Genomic DNA, 17,750 nt, shown 5'->3' on the forward strand with positions numbered 1-17,750 from the left:
ATATATATATATTAGCATTTTCATTCAAACAGAGGACAAGGAAATTTAATGTGAACACTTTGGCACCTCTGTTGTAATAGAGAGTGGAAACTTCAGGTTAATGTTTTGTTGTTGGTAGTTCACAGTGTGATTTTGATCTCTGAAGAATCAAAGAGCTAATTCTCTTATCACACAAACAAACATTCGCTTCCTCTTCATCAGGCACTGCAGCAAATTAAGTATTTTATTTAATGACTTTTGGTCACCACAAGAATGAAAGAAGCAGTCGCGCTATTTTAATCTTTAACAAGCTGTGTGGTTCCTGCCATGTTTTAAATGTTATGATCAAAGTGGAGAATGCTGCACCTGTCGCGAGGAGCCAGTAGACTATACGAGGCAGAAAGCGACAGGTGAACGTTTTGAACATTTGAGGCCATCCATGAGAATGATTAAAGGCTTGCACGGAAAAGAGTCATGTGGAATCTGATAAGCCTGTTGTGCGGTTCCAACATTTTCTAGTTCAGATTTCCAGGTTTCCTTCTCTCTTCTTCCCACAGGATCAGAAAACTGTTGCAGCACGGAAAGAGGCCATTGAGCCCCTCGTGTCTGCATCGGCTCTCCGAATGAGAAACTCCCTTAGTGCCATTCTCCTGTCTCCTCCCCATAAACCTTCACGCTCTTCCTTTTCAGATAGCAGTCTAGTTCCCTTTTGACTGCCTTGATTGAACCCGCCTCCACCACACTCTCAGCAGAGCATCCCAGGCCTTGAACACTCGCTGCGTGAAAAGGTTTCTCCTCATGTCAGTTTTGCCTCTTTTTGCCAATTCCCAAAGCACTTCACGGGGGTTTAATCAGACGATTGGCATGGGTGGGGTGGAAAGGCTGGGAGACCTGCCTCCACCCCACTCCCCATATTGAAAGGGCACGATAAATGTGCCAAAATCCCAGATGAATCCACTCCACCCCCGATCCTGCCCCCTCCAGGTGGAAATCTTCTTTTCCGATCTCACTGAACTCAGCGAATACTCAGTGCGCTTTAGTCGACAGTATATTGAGTGGGAGGGGGAATGCTGACCACTTTAGTGCTGACTGTGAGGCCCAAATGGGAGTTGGTAGTTGGGGGTGGGGGCGGGGGGAGTGGGGGAGCAGTCTAGGCCTCGAGCAAGGCCTAAAAACCTCAAAGGGTAAAGTCACTTTGGTAGGAACCTTTCAGTCAACTTATAAAGAGGGCTCACCAGGTCACTTCTTTCACTGTTTCAGTGAGGGGTGGGGGTGAGGTGCACCTTCCCTTGTACCTACCACCCTTCCACCAGGGCCCATCGTCATAGTTACAGGGGTGGCCGCCACCAACAACAACTTGCATTTATATAGCGTCTTTAATGTAGTAAAACACCCCAAGGTGCGTCACAGGAGTATTATCGGACATAACTTTCACACCCAGCCACATAAGGTGACCAATTAACAAGGTGGGACCAATGGCCAACAGCGAGTGAATTCCAGCATTTAAGCCGGGGCCAACAGGGCCTCAGATGAGGAAGGATGTGAAATGATTACAGAGAGTGCAGAAAAAATTCACGAGAATGGTTCCAGAGATGAGGGACTTCAGTTACGTGGATAGATTGGAGAAGTTGGGGCTCCTCTCCTTGGAGAATAGAAGGCTGAGAGGAGATTTGATAGAGGTTTTCTAAATTATGGGGGGGTCTGGACAGAGTAAGGAGGGAGAAACTATTCCCACTGGTGGGGGGGTCAGTGTCACGGAGAGAATTTATGTGTTTTCTTACTGTCTGTAATCAAAGTGCTTTGTGTATGAGGTGTGTGTGTTTTCTTACCCTCAGAGTGATTGTCCCAATTTAAATTATTCCAGTGGCAAGCTTTTCTGTATGTTTTAAAATAAAGCAAGTTATTTACGAACGTATGGATTAGGAGCAGGAGTAGGCCACTCGATCCCACAAACCTGCTCCGCCACTCAATAAGATCAAAGCTGACCTGATTGTAACCTCAAATCCACATTCCTGCCTACCCCTGATAGCCTTTCACCCCCTTGCTTATCAAGAATCTCTCTAGCTCTGCCTTAACAATATTCAAAAACCCTGCATCCACTGCCTTTTGAGGAAGATAATTCCAAAGATTCACAACTCCCTGAGAGAAAAAAATTCTCTTCCTCTCTGTCCTAAATAGGTGACCCCTTATTTATAAACAGTGGCTCCTAGTTCTAGATTCTTCCATAAGAGGAAACATCCTTTCCACATCCACCCTGTCAAGAGCCCTCGGGATCTTATGTGTTTCAATCAAGCTTTTCTTACTCTTCTAAACTCCAGCAGATGCAAGCCTAGCCTGTCCATCCTTTCCTCATAAGACAAGCCGCCCATTCCAGCTATTAGTCTAGCAAACCTTCTCTGAACTGCTTCCAATGCATTTACATCCTTCCTTAAATAAGGAGACCAACACTGTACATAGTACTCCAGATGTGGTCTCACCAATGCCCTGCATAACTGAAACATAACCTTCCTACTTTTGTATTCAATTCCACTTGCATTCTATTAACTTTCTATTAGCTTGCAATACTAGCCTTTTGCGACTCATGCACTACGATACATAGGTCCCTCTCAATCTTAGAGCTCTGCAATCTCTCACCATTTAGATAATATGCTTTTTTTTTTATTTTCCCTGCCAAAATGGACAATTTCCTACTTTCCCACATTATACTCCATTTGCCAGGCCTTTACTTATTCACTTCACCTATCTAAATCCCTTTATAGCCTTTTTATGTCCTCTTCACATCTTATTATCCTACCTATCTTTGTGTCATCAGCAAATTTAGCAACCATACCTTCGGTCCCTTATTGTCACACTCTTGCCCCAGAGGTTTAAAAACATGGCTTCTCTCCCACTCGACTCACCCACACTATCACTCACACACAGATTAGATACAGATGAGGGGAAAAAAAAAATAAAATTGCAAAGTAAAATTGTCTCAGTCTCCCTTTCGTGAGAGGCCTGTAATTTCTTAGATGAGTTGATGCTCTTAGTTGAAGTGATGGTCTTGTAAGCAGAGGTTTCCAGTGAGCTGCAAGGTTTCCTGTAGTTGAATTTCCAGGAGGTTGATTCTCAGGTGAGCTTGAAGTTGCAACTGGTTGAGGAGAGTCCTTCTCCCACTTTCAAGGTATTGCTGTTTATTACCTTGGAGGCGTAGTTGACTTGTAGCTGGTTCGATGGCTGTCTGATGGATTTCTGTCCAGAACAGCTTCTTGCTGTCATTTTAAAAGCAGGGCACAAACATCACCATGCCACCTGTTACAAGCCCAAAGTCCTTTTCCAAAGAAGGTGGATGGCCAGGTCGATTATATATCCTGGTGTGATGGCTTCCACACCTTAAGAGTTTGAGAAAGCTCATGTCTTTGTATCTGAACAACCCATTCAATTTGAAATTACCCTTTTGAATTAGTTTCAGGAAAATGCATTGAGTCAACGTCAGTCTGGGAAATTCCTTTTGTTCCCTCATGAGGCAGGACAGGAGATCCTCGGGCAGCCATCTTTTTGCAGCCTTTTGTGGGTTTTAAAAATCTAAAGAACTGACTGAGAATTCATAGTAGATAGGAAGATGATAATCAGGAACTAGAGGACACTGATTTAAGGTGATTAGCAAAAGAATCAAAGGCGACATGAGGAAAAACATTTTTGAACAGCGAATGGTTAGATTCTGAATGCACTGCCTGAGGGAGTGGTGGAGGCAGATTCAATCGTGGCTTTCAAAGGGGAATTGGATAACTATCTGAAGAGAAAGAATTTGCAGCGCTATGGGAAAAGGGCAAGGGGGTGGGACCAGAAGAGTTGCTCTTGTAGAGAAACAGCACGGACATAAAGGACCAAATGGCCTCTTTCTGTGCCGCAACCATTCTACGATTCCATGACTTGCAGCTCTCCTGTGCTGTTCAATCGAGCAGGGTTAACAGTATCAACGCACCTACTTTTCATTATCTGTCTGCCATAGTTATATATTGGTAACGTGCAGTGAATGCGATCCCAGTCTTCCTCAGTAAAACAAGCTGAAGGAATTTCGGCAAGGCCGCTGTCTGTAGAAGGTGTTCCCTGACATGAGTGATGGAGATCCAACAGTACGTTCATTGCACCTTCTTAAGGAACACCGACTCAAGGGCATCCATTTCATATTTATAACCTAGAAATCATTTTCTGATATTGTGCCAAGCTGCCTCAATGAGTTGAAGGCGAAATCTCAGGAGGATATAATAGATATTTTAATGATATTATTATGGATTTATTCTTACATTTTTTTCCAATAATACGCTTGTCCCTCTCCTAGCCTGTCAGCCTCTATTCCTGAAGCACTAGTTATTGCGGGGATAACTGCAATTTCATTTCTTCAGTCCCAATACGGAGATCACTAAACAAAGGCAACAAATCCAATCTCATTTTCTAAACTGTCTCCAGCTGAAACAACCCCTCCCCCCGACCAAGAAATCTTTGAGATTCTGATTAATAACTGAAGGCCACACTTCCCTCGATGGCCATTAAATATTTCTCAAGCGAACAATAAAGCTCACTCAACATTCCGTGGGTCACAGAGGATCCACCATTGTTCGTTTCCTCCCTAAATATCTCCATCTCTTTCCAACTCTCTCTCTCTCTCCTCCTTTCAAGTGCTCTTTAAAACCTGTTTCTTTGACCAAGCTTTAGGGCCACCCATCCTAATAGCTCCTTACGTGTCTTGGCGTCCTTGAAAACTCCGAAGCGGCTTGACAGGATAGACACGGAGAGGCAGTTTCTTCCAGCTGTGGGGTCTAGATTTGGGAGTCACAGGGTGGAATCTTGCGGAGGTGACACGGGTGTCCCGAATGCTGGCTGGAGGGCTGGCGAAAGGGGTTTGCGTCTCCTCGCCTCTTTCCAGGAAGGCCCGTCACATTCTGTCCCACTCGGGAACCTGACAGACCAGCGGCCGGCCTCACCACCACCCCCCCCGCCCGCCGAGAGCCATCAGTCAGTCAGAGGCCGGCAGTTCTCTATTGAACAGCAGCGCGCACCAGGGAGGCGTTGGCCACTGCTGGTACCGACACCCACCTGAGGCCTAGGATCATCGCTGGGTCCGAGGCCGCGGGGAAGGGGTTCACGGAGGGGAAGGGGGTGGATAGGGAGTCGGCAGCAAGGCCAGGCTTTTGCAGCCCCCCACCGATGCCGAGTCCCTCGATCGGGCGCCGAATACCTTTGAACAAGGGGTCCCACCCCACTCCGACCGCTTCGGGCAGCCCCCAGGCAGCCCCACACGGGTTTGCTTGTCGTGTTCCCCGCAAGGTGACCCCCCCCACTGCCCGCCATTGGGTTAATACCAGCAGCAGCGAGATGAGGCCTTTAAGTAGACAGTAATCGCCCGCTTTAAGGCCTCAATTGGCAGTGGGGCAGGAAGGCCGTCCATGGGCCTTCCCGCCACAGACCTGATTGAGGTGGAGACGGGGAGGTGGCGGGTCCTCCCCACCTGATTACATGCCCCCTCCATCAAACTCGCCACAGGGGCAGGCACAAGATTCCACTCACAGCCTCAAAATAAGGGGTCGCCCAATTGGTGCTGAGATGAGTAGAAATCTCTTTGGAATTTTCTAACCCAGAGCTGCGGACGCTCAGTCAATGAGTATATTCAAGACAGAAGTTTTGGATACTAAGAGAATGAAGGGATTTGGGGATAATGTAGGAAGGTGGCGTTGAGGTAGAAGGTCAACCGTGATCTTGGTGAATGGCCGAGCAGACTCGAGGGGCCAATTGACCTAATCCAGCTCCTATTTCTTACCTTTTTTATGTTCTCATGTCTCCAATTTATGTCGGGTGAGGTTCCTGTGAAGAGCCTTGGGATGCTTTTCTACGTTAAAAGCATCCTATGAGCATTGGAACAGTTTTCTAAGTTACACGCATATTGTTGTTCCCGTTGGTTCCCTCCTCTCCTGTGGAGCAAGGATCGAAATTTGGACCTTCTTGGTTTGCACAGCTTTGCTACTCAATGGATAAGCTCACTGAGGCATTAAGGGAAACATCGGGATTAATGGTCATGTTCCTGGCACATGATAGCCAGGAAATGAAGCTGTGTTTTTATAGCAGGCGTCTGCTCGCTAATCCGGAACTAAAAGTGGTGGCATGTGCCCATCAAATGAGCGTAAAGTCTCTCAGGAAATCCTAAAGCTCTTCACATAGAACAAAGCTTTGAAGTTCAGTCGCTGTTGCTGTGTACGACTTCATCGCCGAAGTCAAGCACACCCCAACAACCAGTCACCTACATAGGGCTCCATCCAAATAAACAGCCTTAGGGCCCTTTACAAGGCAGGAGGTTGGCAAGGAGAAGGAAAAGGAGGAAATTTAGGGGTTGGGGGAGGAAGCCAATGGTATTGGCCAAAAGAGAAGGTTAAAGTTATATCACACGGGTCCATTACTGGTCTTTGCATTAAGATCAGATCCAAACAAAACTATAAGCATCGAATGAAACAGGAGAGATAAGGGATGAGGAGAAACAGGAAGTTAGGAGTGGATGAAATCACACTTACTGGAACAATCGAAGCTTATAACATGGATTAAATTTCCCTCTGGAATCTTACCAGATCTAACAAGTAACTGTTTCTGTTACAGTCAGCCCATGTAAAGTATTCAACTAAACCATTTCAGTTGGAAATCATGGGTACACCCTGATGGCAGATTATATACATTATATCCCACAGCGTAGGGTGTACAGCATATCCCACAGTGGAGGGCATACTGTATACATCACAGAGAAGGGTGTACTGCATATCCCACAGTGAAGAGTATACAGAATATCCCACAACAGTGGAGAGTATACAGTATATCACACAGTGGAGAGTATACAGTATATCCCATAGTGGAGGGTGTACAGCATATCCCACAGTGAAGAGTATACAGTATATCCCACAACAGTGGAGAGTATACAATATATCACACAGTGGAGAGTATACAGTATATCCCATAGTGGAGGGTATACAGTATATCCCACAGTGGAGGGTGTACAGCAGGTCCCACAGTGAAGAGTATACAGTATATCCCACAACAGTGGAGAGTATACAGTATATCCCACAGTGGAGGGTGTATAGCAGATCCCACAGTGCAGGGTATAGAGCATATCCCACAGTGGAGAGTATACAGTAAATCCCACAACAATGGAGAGTATACAGTATATCACCCAGTGGAGGGTATATAGTATATTCAATAGTGGAGGGTGTACAGTATATCCCACAGTGGAGAGTATACAGTATATCCCACAGTGCAGAGTATACAGCATATCCCACATTGGAGAGTATACAGTACATCCCACAGTGGATGGTGCACAGTATATCCCACAATGGAGAGTGTACAGCATATCCCACAGTGGAGAGCATACTATATATCCCACAGTGGAGGATGTGCAGTATATCCCGCAGTGGAGAGTATACAGTATATCCCACTGTGGAGAGTATACAGTATATCCCACAGTGGAGAGTATACAGTATGTCCCACAGTGCAGAGTATACAGCATATCCCACAGCACAGAGTATACAGTATATCCCACAGTGCAGAGTATACAGCATATCCCACAGCACAGAGTATACAGTACATCCCACAGTGGATGGTGTACAGTATATCCCACAGTGGAGCGTATACAGTATATCCCACATCAGACAGTATAAGGTATATCCCACAATGGAGAGTATATAGTATATCCCACAGTGGAGAGTATACAGTATATCCCACAATGGAGAGTATACAGTATATCCCACAATGGAGAGTATACAGTATATCCCACAATGGAGAGTATACAGTATATCCCACAGTGGAGAGTGTACAGTACATCCCACAGTTGAGTGTGTACAGCAGTTCTCACAGTGGACAGTATACAGTATACAGAGGGCAGTCTCCCATACCCTGCCCACAGCTCCTGTTCAAGGTGGGCTGCTGTTGGCGGACAGGGTTTGAAGGCAGCTCCATATTCTGGTCAGGCTTTGCCACCTGCAGAGTGTAGCTCAGCTTCTTCAGCCTTCACTGCAGCAACAAGGCTTGGGTAGAAGCTACAGGGGTCAGAGGGAGAGTGCCAGCATGGTCAGTGTGAGGGGGTGGGGGGAATGGGGGGGAGAGTGCCAGCTTGGTTAGTGTGGGGGGGGGGAATGGGGGAGAGAATGCCAGCTTGGTCAGTGTGGGGGGGGAATGGGGGGGGGGGGGGGGGGGAGAGAGTGCCAGCTTGGTCAGTGTGGGGGGGGGAATGGGGGGGGAGGGGGTAGAGTGCCAGCTTGGTCAGTGTGGGGGGGGGAATGGGGGGGGGAGAGTGCCAGCTTGGTCAGTGTGTGGGGGGGGGGAATGGGGAGGGAGAGGGTAGAGTGCCAGCTTGGTCAGTGTGGGGGGGGAATGGGGGGGGAGAGTGCCAGCTTGGTCAGTGTGGGGGGGAATGGGGGGGGAGGGGGTAGAGTGCCAGCTTGGTCAGTGTGGGGGGAGGGAATGGGGGGGGGGGAGGGGGGAGAGTGCCAGCTTGGTCAGTGTGGGGGGGGGGGAATGGGGGGGTGGGGGGGGGGAGAGTGCCAGCTTGGTCAGTGTGGGGGGGGGGAATGGTGGGGGGGGAGGGGGGAGAGTGCCAGCTTGGTCAGTGTGGGGGGGGGGGAATGGGGGGGTGGGGGGGGGGAGAGTGCCAGCTTGGTCAGTGTGGGGGGGCGAGGGGGCCAGGTAGGAGGCGATGACTGGGTCGGAGGGATTGGGATGACACTGGATTCCAGGATGTTTGTACAGGCAGCAGAGTTAGAGTTTTTCATAGTGTGGCGGGGGAGAGCGAGTGTCAGAGCCAGGTGCGGGGGCATGGGGTTCAAAGGGGTGGGGAGGGGCAGTAGGTGGGGTTGATGGTATGGGGGGGGAGCTGGGGGGCAGGATGCTGGGGTTATACTGGATGCTAATGGGTAGTGGGGGAGGAGAGAGCGATGTGGCCTGGACTAGAGGAAATATAAATCAGGAACATTAACAGTTCTGAATCTGATATAGTTGCTACAACAGTAGCAATGGCTTATGTTCTAGCAGGACAGGAGCTGAATATTCCTGCTCATGATACTTTCACGCAGACATCAGGATGGAAGAAAGCTGGGTGGCAGTGTTAGTGAAGAATCTGTCACAGTGCCAGAATGTAAGAATATCCTAGGCGTTTATATTAAGGCAAAATCCATATGTGCAGAGCTAAGAAACAGAAAAGGAAATGATACAATTCCCAGCAATGAATCATTACCACCAAACAGTGGTACTGAGATCTGCAGACTGACATATAAGAACAGGACGATAATATTGGGGTGTTTTTAATTATCCCAGGGTGTAGTCAATCGAACATAATGTCAATCGTGGCTCCGTTGGTTGCACTCTTGCTTCTGTTTCTCCAGAGTGTGAGTACAAAAATCGAGGTTAAACTTCAGTGCACTACTGAGGGACTGCTGCACTGTCAGAGGTACGATCTTTCAGGTGAAATGTTGAACTGAGGCCCCATCTGAGTGGATGTAAACAACCCCATGACACTACTTTGAAGAAGAGCAGGGGAGTTTTCTCTGGTCAATGTTTGTCCCTCAATCAACATCGCAAAAACAGATTCTCTGGTTATTATCGTGTTGCTGTTTGTGGGAGCTTCCTGTGTGCAAATTGGCTGCTGCATTTCACTACGTTACAACAGTGACTGTACTTTAAAAGTACTTCATTGGCTGTAAGGTGGCTTGGGATGTCGGGTAGTCATGAAAGGCGCTATACAAATGCAAGTCTTTATTTTTATATGTATAATGCGGTTGAAGTGGGGAACGCTTTTCCAAGTGCATCCAAGACTGCTCCTGAGATCAGTTTGTTTCTAAGGCAGCAAGGCAAGAAGCTTGACTTGATTCTGTTCTGTGCATTGAGCTAGGAGGAATAGCTGATCGAAAGGTAGGACAAGTGAGGGACAGTGACCAGAGTATAGATATCTTCAACATAAGAGATATAGGAAAAGGATAATGGAGCCAGGAGTAAGAACGTTTCACGGGGAAAGATGACTGGGAAACTATTCACCTGATTCAAAACACTGAACCATCGGAAGAGCACAGTCTGTTCAAATTGTAAGATGTGTTAGAAATAAAAGCAGCGCAGACATCAACAAATACTTCTGTCAGGATAAGATGAAAGTGTACTCCATAATGCTAAAGAATTCACCAAATTGAAGTGTCAGCATCAAAGCTGCTTGGGAGGGGCTGCAGACATCTCAGGAAAAAAATAATCTCCTGTGCGGTACATAGTTTGAACGCTTTAAAAAAAAAATCACTGCTCCACCGCTTCCAGGTGCGGCATCCATCCGTGTGATTCTGCCTGGAGTTTGAGCAAGGACAAGTTTAGCAGGATTTGAAATGTTTTGGGGGCATTAATACTACCCCCTTCCTAACGTAAAATGATTTTTAGTCACGTCATTCTTCAATACAGTGATCCACCACAAGATTCAAGGTTGAGTGGGAGGACTGAAGATGATGGCAAGATAAATAATATGTGCTTAACTCATTTTGTTATGGGGAGGTAGGGGAAATAAATGTCTGTATGTTCCCTAAAGTAGGGGATGGGCAGTTAGTGGGGTGGGGGGAAAGAAATGGTTGAATAGTCAGAAAGGGAGTAGGTTTGATGAGGTAATGGTCTTAACTTCTTTGGACATCCTTATATTCATATATGATAGGGTGGGAGATGGTGGGGGTGGTGGCCTGGGATGATGGAAGGGTCAGGGCACCTCCAACTAAAGGGTCAATACTACCTGCATACACCCCACAGCCTTATTCTCAGATCACTGTGGTTTTAGAAAGGGGCCTTCACTATATGCCATTGGCTAAAATCATATCATAGAGAAATCATCAGTTTTATCAACTTGGAAATAAATTGTGCATTTGAGCTATGCGGCCAGAGATCTGAGAACAAACTTGTTCATATCAATAGGGATGTCTATTCCCTCTTGTTCTAGACTAACATGCAAATCACAGAGACAGGAACACACCTACAGAGTTAACAATAACAACAATTTATATTTATGTAATACTGCCCCTCGGCAACATCATCCAAAAGCGCAGTGTTAGTTTTCACATGTACACTGACAACACCCAGCACCACCTCGGGAGCACCTCTTTCAGCTCCTCCACTGCTGCCAAACTATCAAACTGCTTAAATAAAAGCAAAAAAACTGCGGATGCTGGAAATCCAAAACAAAATCAAAAATACCTAGAAAAACTCAGCAGGTCTGGCAGCATCTGTGGAGAGGAACACAGTTAACGTTTCGAGTCCGCATGACTCTTCAACAGAACTAAGTAAAAATAGAAAAGGGGTGTAATATAAGCTGGTTTGGCCGGGGGGGGGGGGAACATAAGAAGAGCTGGATAGAGGGCCAGTGATAGGTGGAGATAACCAAAAGATGTCACAGACAAAAGGACAAAGAGGTGTTGAAGGTGGTGATATTATCTAAAAGAATGTGCTAATTAAGGGTAGAAAGCAGGACGAGCAAGGTACAGATAGCCCTAGTGGGGGTGGGGTGAAGGAATTGAAAAAGGCTAAAAGATAGAGATAAAACAATAGATGGAAATACATTTTAAAATAATGGAAATAGGTGGGAAAAGAAAAATCTATATAAATTATTGGAAAAAACAAAAAGGAGGGGGAAAATCGGAAAGGGGTGGGGATGGAGGAGGGAGTTCATGATCTAAAATTGTTGAACTCAATATTCAGTCCGGAAGGCTGTAAAGTACCTAGTCGGAAGATGAGGTGCTGTTCCTCCAGTTTGCGCTGAGCTTCACTAGAACAATGCAGTAAGCCAAGGACAGACATGTGGGCAAGAGAGCAGGGTGGAGTGTTGAAATGGCAAGCAACAGGGAGGTCTGGGTAATGCTTGCAGACAGACCGAAGGTGTTCTGCAAAGCAGTCACCCAGTCTGCGTTTGGTCTCTCCAATGTAGAGGAAACTGCATTGGGAGCAACAAATGCAGTAGACTAAGTTGAGGGAAGTGCAAGTGAAATGCTGCCTCACTTGAAATGAGTGTTTGGGCCCTTGGACGGTGAGGAGAGGGGAAGTAAAGGGGCAGGTGTTGCATCTTCTGCGGTTGCATGGGAAAGTGCCGTGGGAGGGGGTTGAGGTGTAGGGGGTGATGGAGGAGTGGACCAGGGTGTCACGGAGGGAACGATCCCTACGGAATGCCGTCGGGGGGGGGGTGAAGGGAAGATGTGATTGGTGGTGGCATCATGCTGGAGTTGGCGGAAATGGCGGAGGATGATCCTTTGAATGCGGGGGCTGGTGGGGTGATAAGTGAGGACAAGGGGGACCCTATCATGTTTCTGGGAGGGAAAAGAAGGTGTGAGGGCGGAAGCGCGGGAGATGGGCCGGACACGGTTGAGGGCCCTGTCAACGACCGTGGGTGGAAAACCTCGGTTAAGGAAGAAGGAGGACATGTCAGAGGAACTGTTTTTGAATGTGGCATCATCAGAACAGATGCGACGGAGGCGAAGGAACTGAGAGAATGGGATGGAGTCCTTACAGGAAGCGGGGTGTGAGGAGCTGTAGTCGAGGTAGCTGTGGGAGTCGGTAGGCTTGTAATGGATATTGGTGGACAGTCTATCACCAGAAATTGAGACAGAGAGGTCAAGGAAGGGAAGGGAAGTGTCAGAGATGGACCATGTGAAAATGATGGAGGGGTGGAAATTGGAAGCAAAATTAATACATTTTTCCAGGTCCAGACGAGAGCATGAAGCAGCACCGAAGTAATCATCGATGTACCGGAGAAAGAGTTGTGGGAGGGGGCCGGAGTAGAACTGGAAAAAGGAATGTTCCACATACCCCATAAAGAGACAGGCATAGCTGGGGCCCATGCGGGTACCCATAGCCACACCTTTTATTTGGAGGAAACTGCTTCCCCAACCTCCGCTACTGGATAAGCAGAAATTTCCTCCAACTAAATATTGGGAAGACTGAAGCCTTTGTTTTCGGTCCCCAATCCAAACTCTGTTACCTAGCTACAGACTCCATCCCTCTCCCTGGCAACAGTCTGAGATTAAGCCAGTCTATTTGCAACTTTGGTGCCAGATTTAATTCTGAGATGAGCTTCCAGCTTCCTAGTCTTGCCATCACTAAGACTGCCTATTTCTACCTCAATAACACAGCCCGACTTCACCCCTGTCTCACATGTTGCTGAAACCCTCATTCATGCCTTCATTACCTAGACTCGACTATCCCAATGCACTTCTCACTGGTCTCCCACATTCTACCCTCCGTAAAATTGAGGTCATCCAAAACTCTGCTGCCATGTCTAAACTCAGAGCAAATCCCATCCCCCCCATCATCCCTGTGCCCACTGACTGACATTGGCTCCTGGTCAGGCAACATCTTGAATTCTCATAAAAGCAAAAAACTGCGGATGCTGGAAATCCAAAACAAAAACAGAAACAGAAATACCTGGAAAAACTCAGCAGGTCTGGCAGCATCGGCGGAGAAGAGCACAGTTGACGTTTCGAGTCCTCATGACCCTTCAACAGAACTAAGTAAAAATAGGAAAGGGGTGAAATATAAGCTGGTTTAAGGGGGGTGGGTGGGGGGAGGTTGTTGGGACAAGCAGCCAGTAATAGGTGGAGATAACCAAAAGATGTCACAGACAAAAGGACAAAGAGGTGTTGAAGGTGGTGATATTATCTAAAGGAACTTAATTAGCACATTCCTTTAGATAATATCACCACCTTCAACACCTCTTTGTTCTTTTGTCTATGACATCTTTTGGTTATCTCCACCTATTACTGGCTGCTTGTCCCAACAACCCCCCCTCCACCCCCCCCCCCCCCCCCACCCCCACCCCCCCACCACCCCACACCCTTTAAACCAGCTTATATTTCACCCCTTTCCTATTTTTACTTAGTTCTGTTGAAGGGTCATGAGGACTCGAAACGTCAACTGTGCTCTTCTCCGCCGATGCTGCCAGACCTGCTGAGTTTTTCCAGGTATTTCTGTTTCTGTTTTTGTCTTGAATTCTCATCCTTGTTTTCAAATCCCTCCATGGCCTCACCCCTCCCTATCTCCGTAATCTCCTCCAACTCATCTGAGCTGTCAAAGTACTGTGCTCAACTAATTTTAATCACTCCACCATTGGTGGCAATGCCTTTAATTGTCTAGGCCCCAAGTTCTGGAACACCCTCCCTAAATCGCTCCACCTCTCTAATTCGCTTTCCCCCTTTAAGACATATCTTAAAATCTACCCCTTTGACCAAGCTTTTGGTCATCAACAGAATATCTCCTTTTGTGTCTTGGTGTCACATTTTGTTTTATAATGCTGCGGTGAAGCCTCTTGGGATGTTCTATTATGTTAAAAGGGCTGTATAAATGTAAGCTGTTGTTGGTATGTAGCACCTTTAACACAATAAAACCTCCCAAGGTGCATCACAGGAGTATTCCACCTCCTCCAGGTACCATGCCCTAAGAGGGTTTTAGCGACCATGGACTTCCATTGGATTGCTCCATGATTATGCTTGGCAAAGTACTGCACTGGTTTGCCATTGCCTTCTGCAGTATGGCTGACCAGGCAACTCTCCAGCTCTTTACTGCCTGGCATCAGGTGCACGGGAAGGATTTACAGGCTGATACTCGACCTGTTTGGCTATATTACAAACACACCTTCCCTGGCCATCAAGTCCTGGAGCGGGGCTCAAACCCAGAGCTTCTGGTCCAGAGGTACAGACACTACCATTGCACCACAGGACCTCCACAGGAGCATCACAAGCAAAATTTGGCACTAAGCACATAAGGCAATGGCCAGCAGCTTGGTCAATGAAGTAGGTTTTAAGGAGCGTCTTAAAGGAAGAAAGAGAGGCGGGTAATCCGAGAGGTTTAAAGAGAGAATTCATGAACTTCAGAACTTAGGTATTCAATAAAAACAGAATATATCAAGAGGACCTGTAGCAGCAATGGCTTCTTGCCTTCTCTCTGCAATGACCAATTTCTTCAGACTTCATTCAACAAATGTCAACAACAGTAGCTAGGTTCTCACTTAAATATCACAAGAATAGTATTATAATATATATAGTAGTAGCATTTTGCACCTTAATAGCTGCATAGGGTTTCAGCGTACTCTCTCTCTGATTTAATACTTAACTGGGGCAGAATTAGCGATTATTCCTGAATCTCTCCACCATTTTTGACTTGTTCTGTATTCCCAATCAGTTGAGAATCATCTCCACAATGGAAACTGGGCCCATGACAAAACTATTTCTGCTCCATGAGAGGGATGATCATGCAGACATACAATCCCAGGATGCGAAAAACAACCCATGATTTCTTCCCCCAGTGATCATTCTTCGTGTTTTTGAGTCCAGCGGGCAGTGGTAGACTATTCAACCGGTAGGGAATTACAGTCACACCCAGTCTTGTCCTTGCCTGAATTTCAAGCCCACTCTTTACGGCGGGAGCGACCGGGCACATACCTGAACAGGGACGTTTGCTATTTCCCTTTCCTGTGTCAAGAATGCTGAGACCATTTGTAGATGATTAAATCCATCAAAGACCTAGGGTTTTTCCAGTTTGTACGACTCAGGGTTACAATTTGCCACTTACCAACTGGTTCAATTTCTATGTTTTGGTAACTGTGCTCCCTCGTACTCCCGCACGGATACCGCAGCACATCTGTTACAGGCAGCTGCCAGCTCCTCTTAAACTGCTTAAACAATTACTAAGTAATTAATTAGTAATTACTTAAATAATTACTGTTACTTAAACGCAGTCATTCTCACTAATAGGGCACGTCCTTACCTTGCAAAGAATGAGGCCGCGGCTGAAGTCCCACTCGAGGCCACACTGGACACATAAGTGCCCTGGGAGCTCGGAAAGCTGTACACTGACGGCTTGTCGGAGTTGTAGCGGTTCAGGACAGCCTCGGTCAACCCTTCCCGGCAGCTCTCGGACATCAGCTGGGATATCTGCAATGGAAAGGGCGACACAGGTCATGACACACCTTCCCGGGAAGCGTTCCAAACCCGACCCAATTCTCCAAAACAAAGCAAATTTGAAATATCTCAGGTAGCGTTCTACGGGACAAAAAAATACTCCACCAAAGACCACCACCCCCCAAAAGACCAAGTGGAGCCTTTGACATCGTTTCAAGAAATACAAGTTCACAATTTCTCATCTTACTCCCACTAACCTCTCAACCCATCCGTTTGTTAGGGAATGACATTCCTCAAGATCTACAGCAATAAGAGACATGATGATCATGCTCAGAGTTACTCCCATGCTTGGGTAATCCTGCAATGGGCTTGTATGAATCGCTTAAGCCCAATTCTGAGACTTGACTCCAGTGTAAGTTCCTGCAGCTTTCTGGGCAAGAAGGAAGCAAACAGAACGTGCAGTCCTGAAGGGTAAATGATCTACGGAGTAAGTCAGCAGAGGATGAACAGTATGAATAGATTCAGAAACAACTATAGATATTTCTGGAGACCAGCCACAATTTAACTAAACGATGGAACAGGCTTGAGGGGCTGAATGGCCTTCTTCTGTTTCTATGCGGTAGAAAGGATCAAGGAAGACGGACAGAAGGTGTCTGAGAGAGGAAAACAATCGACTGGCTTATGGAATCAATAGATTTTTGCTGTTGCGAAGCACTCATGTTCTCACGGGGTTTGTATCTTATTGCATTAACATTATCTTTATTTCATTATTTTCTTTCTCGGTCATTAGTCTATTCCATTGTTCATTGTCTTTCAGCCTGGCAAATTGTTTAAGGGGATAAATGGAAGGAATAGGCTGCCTGATAAACCTGGTCCTTTCACAGGCTATGTACAAGCTCTACCCCAAACTACAATAGGATAATAACCAGATTATCTGTTTGGATTAGTGATCATGGTTGAGCGATAAGTATCGGCCAAGGCACCGGGTGGGGAGAGCTCTCCTGCTGTTCCTCGAAAGAGTCCCGTGGGATCTTTCACATCCACTCAGGAGGGCAGACAGAGCCTTGGTTTAGTGTTTCGTCTGAAAGGAAGCACCTCCTACAGTGCAGCGTTCCCTCAGTACTGCAATGGGGTGTCAGCTAGATTTTTGAGTGCATAAGTACTCCTTAAAAACCATCAAGCAAAACGCTTATCCATATTGACATCTACAACATTCAACACTGGCCTCCCACTTTTCAAAGTCAATCCCCCCCGCCAACCCCTCCAAACACCCCCAAACCCTAGTAACAAAGGAATTATTGTGCTTTTGACCTTGGTCTATAGCTGCCCCCATAATCCTGCACTCAGCTCCATTACATTACCATATGATAACTTTGCTTTGTAATATTGGGAGGTATCGACGCCAGCTGGATACATCATAACATCTGGATGTAATGTCCCATCATTGACAGCTGCATCCTCCAGTGGGCCAGAATCAAACAGAAGGAAAGCATTGCATTTATAAAGCACCTTTCAGGATGTCCCCAAAGCACTTTACAGCCAATGAAGTACTTCTTTGAAGTGCAGTCACTGTTGAAATGTAGGAAACGGAGCAACCAATTTGCACACTGCAAGCTCCCACAAACTACAATAGGATAATGACCGGATTATCTGTTTGGTTTAGTGATCATGGTTGAGGGATAAATATTGGCCAAGGCAGCGGGGGATAACTCTCCTGCTGTTTCCTCGAAACAGTCCCGTGGGGTCTTTCACATCCGCTCAGGAGGGCAGGCAGGGCCTTGGTTTAGTGTTTCATCGAAAGATAGCACCTCCTACAGTGCAGCACTCCTTCAGTACTGCAATGGAGTGTCAGCTAGATCT

The 17,750-nt window shown here is 46.7% G+C and overlaps 1 protein-coding gene across 1 annotated transcript in view; it reads right to left on the bottom strand.

The window, feature by feature from the left end:
• kif26ba (kinesin family member 26Ba) overlaps positions 1–17,750 on the bottom strand; it is a 314,639-nt gene that overhangs the window by 162,402 nt on the left and 134,487 nt on the right. The window contains exon 4 of the mRNA XM_078557402.1: positions 15,757–15,923. Within this exon, the coding sequence (XP_078413528.1) occupies positions 15,757–15,923 (167 nt within the window). The remainder of the gene's footprint in view (positions 1–15,756; positions 15,924–17,750) is intronic.

This window comes from Cetorhinus maximus, chromosome 14 (genome assembly GCF_964194155.1).
Source record: "Cetorhinus maximus chromosome 14, sCetMax3.hap1.1, whole genome shotgun sequence".
Classification (NCBI taxonomy): domain Eukaryota; kingdom Metazoa; phylum Chordata; class Chondrichthyes; order Lamniformes; family Cetorhinidae; genus Cetorhinus; species Cetorhinus maximus.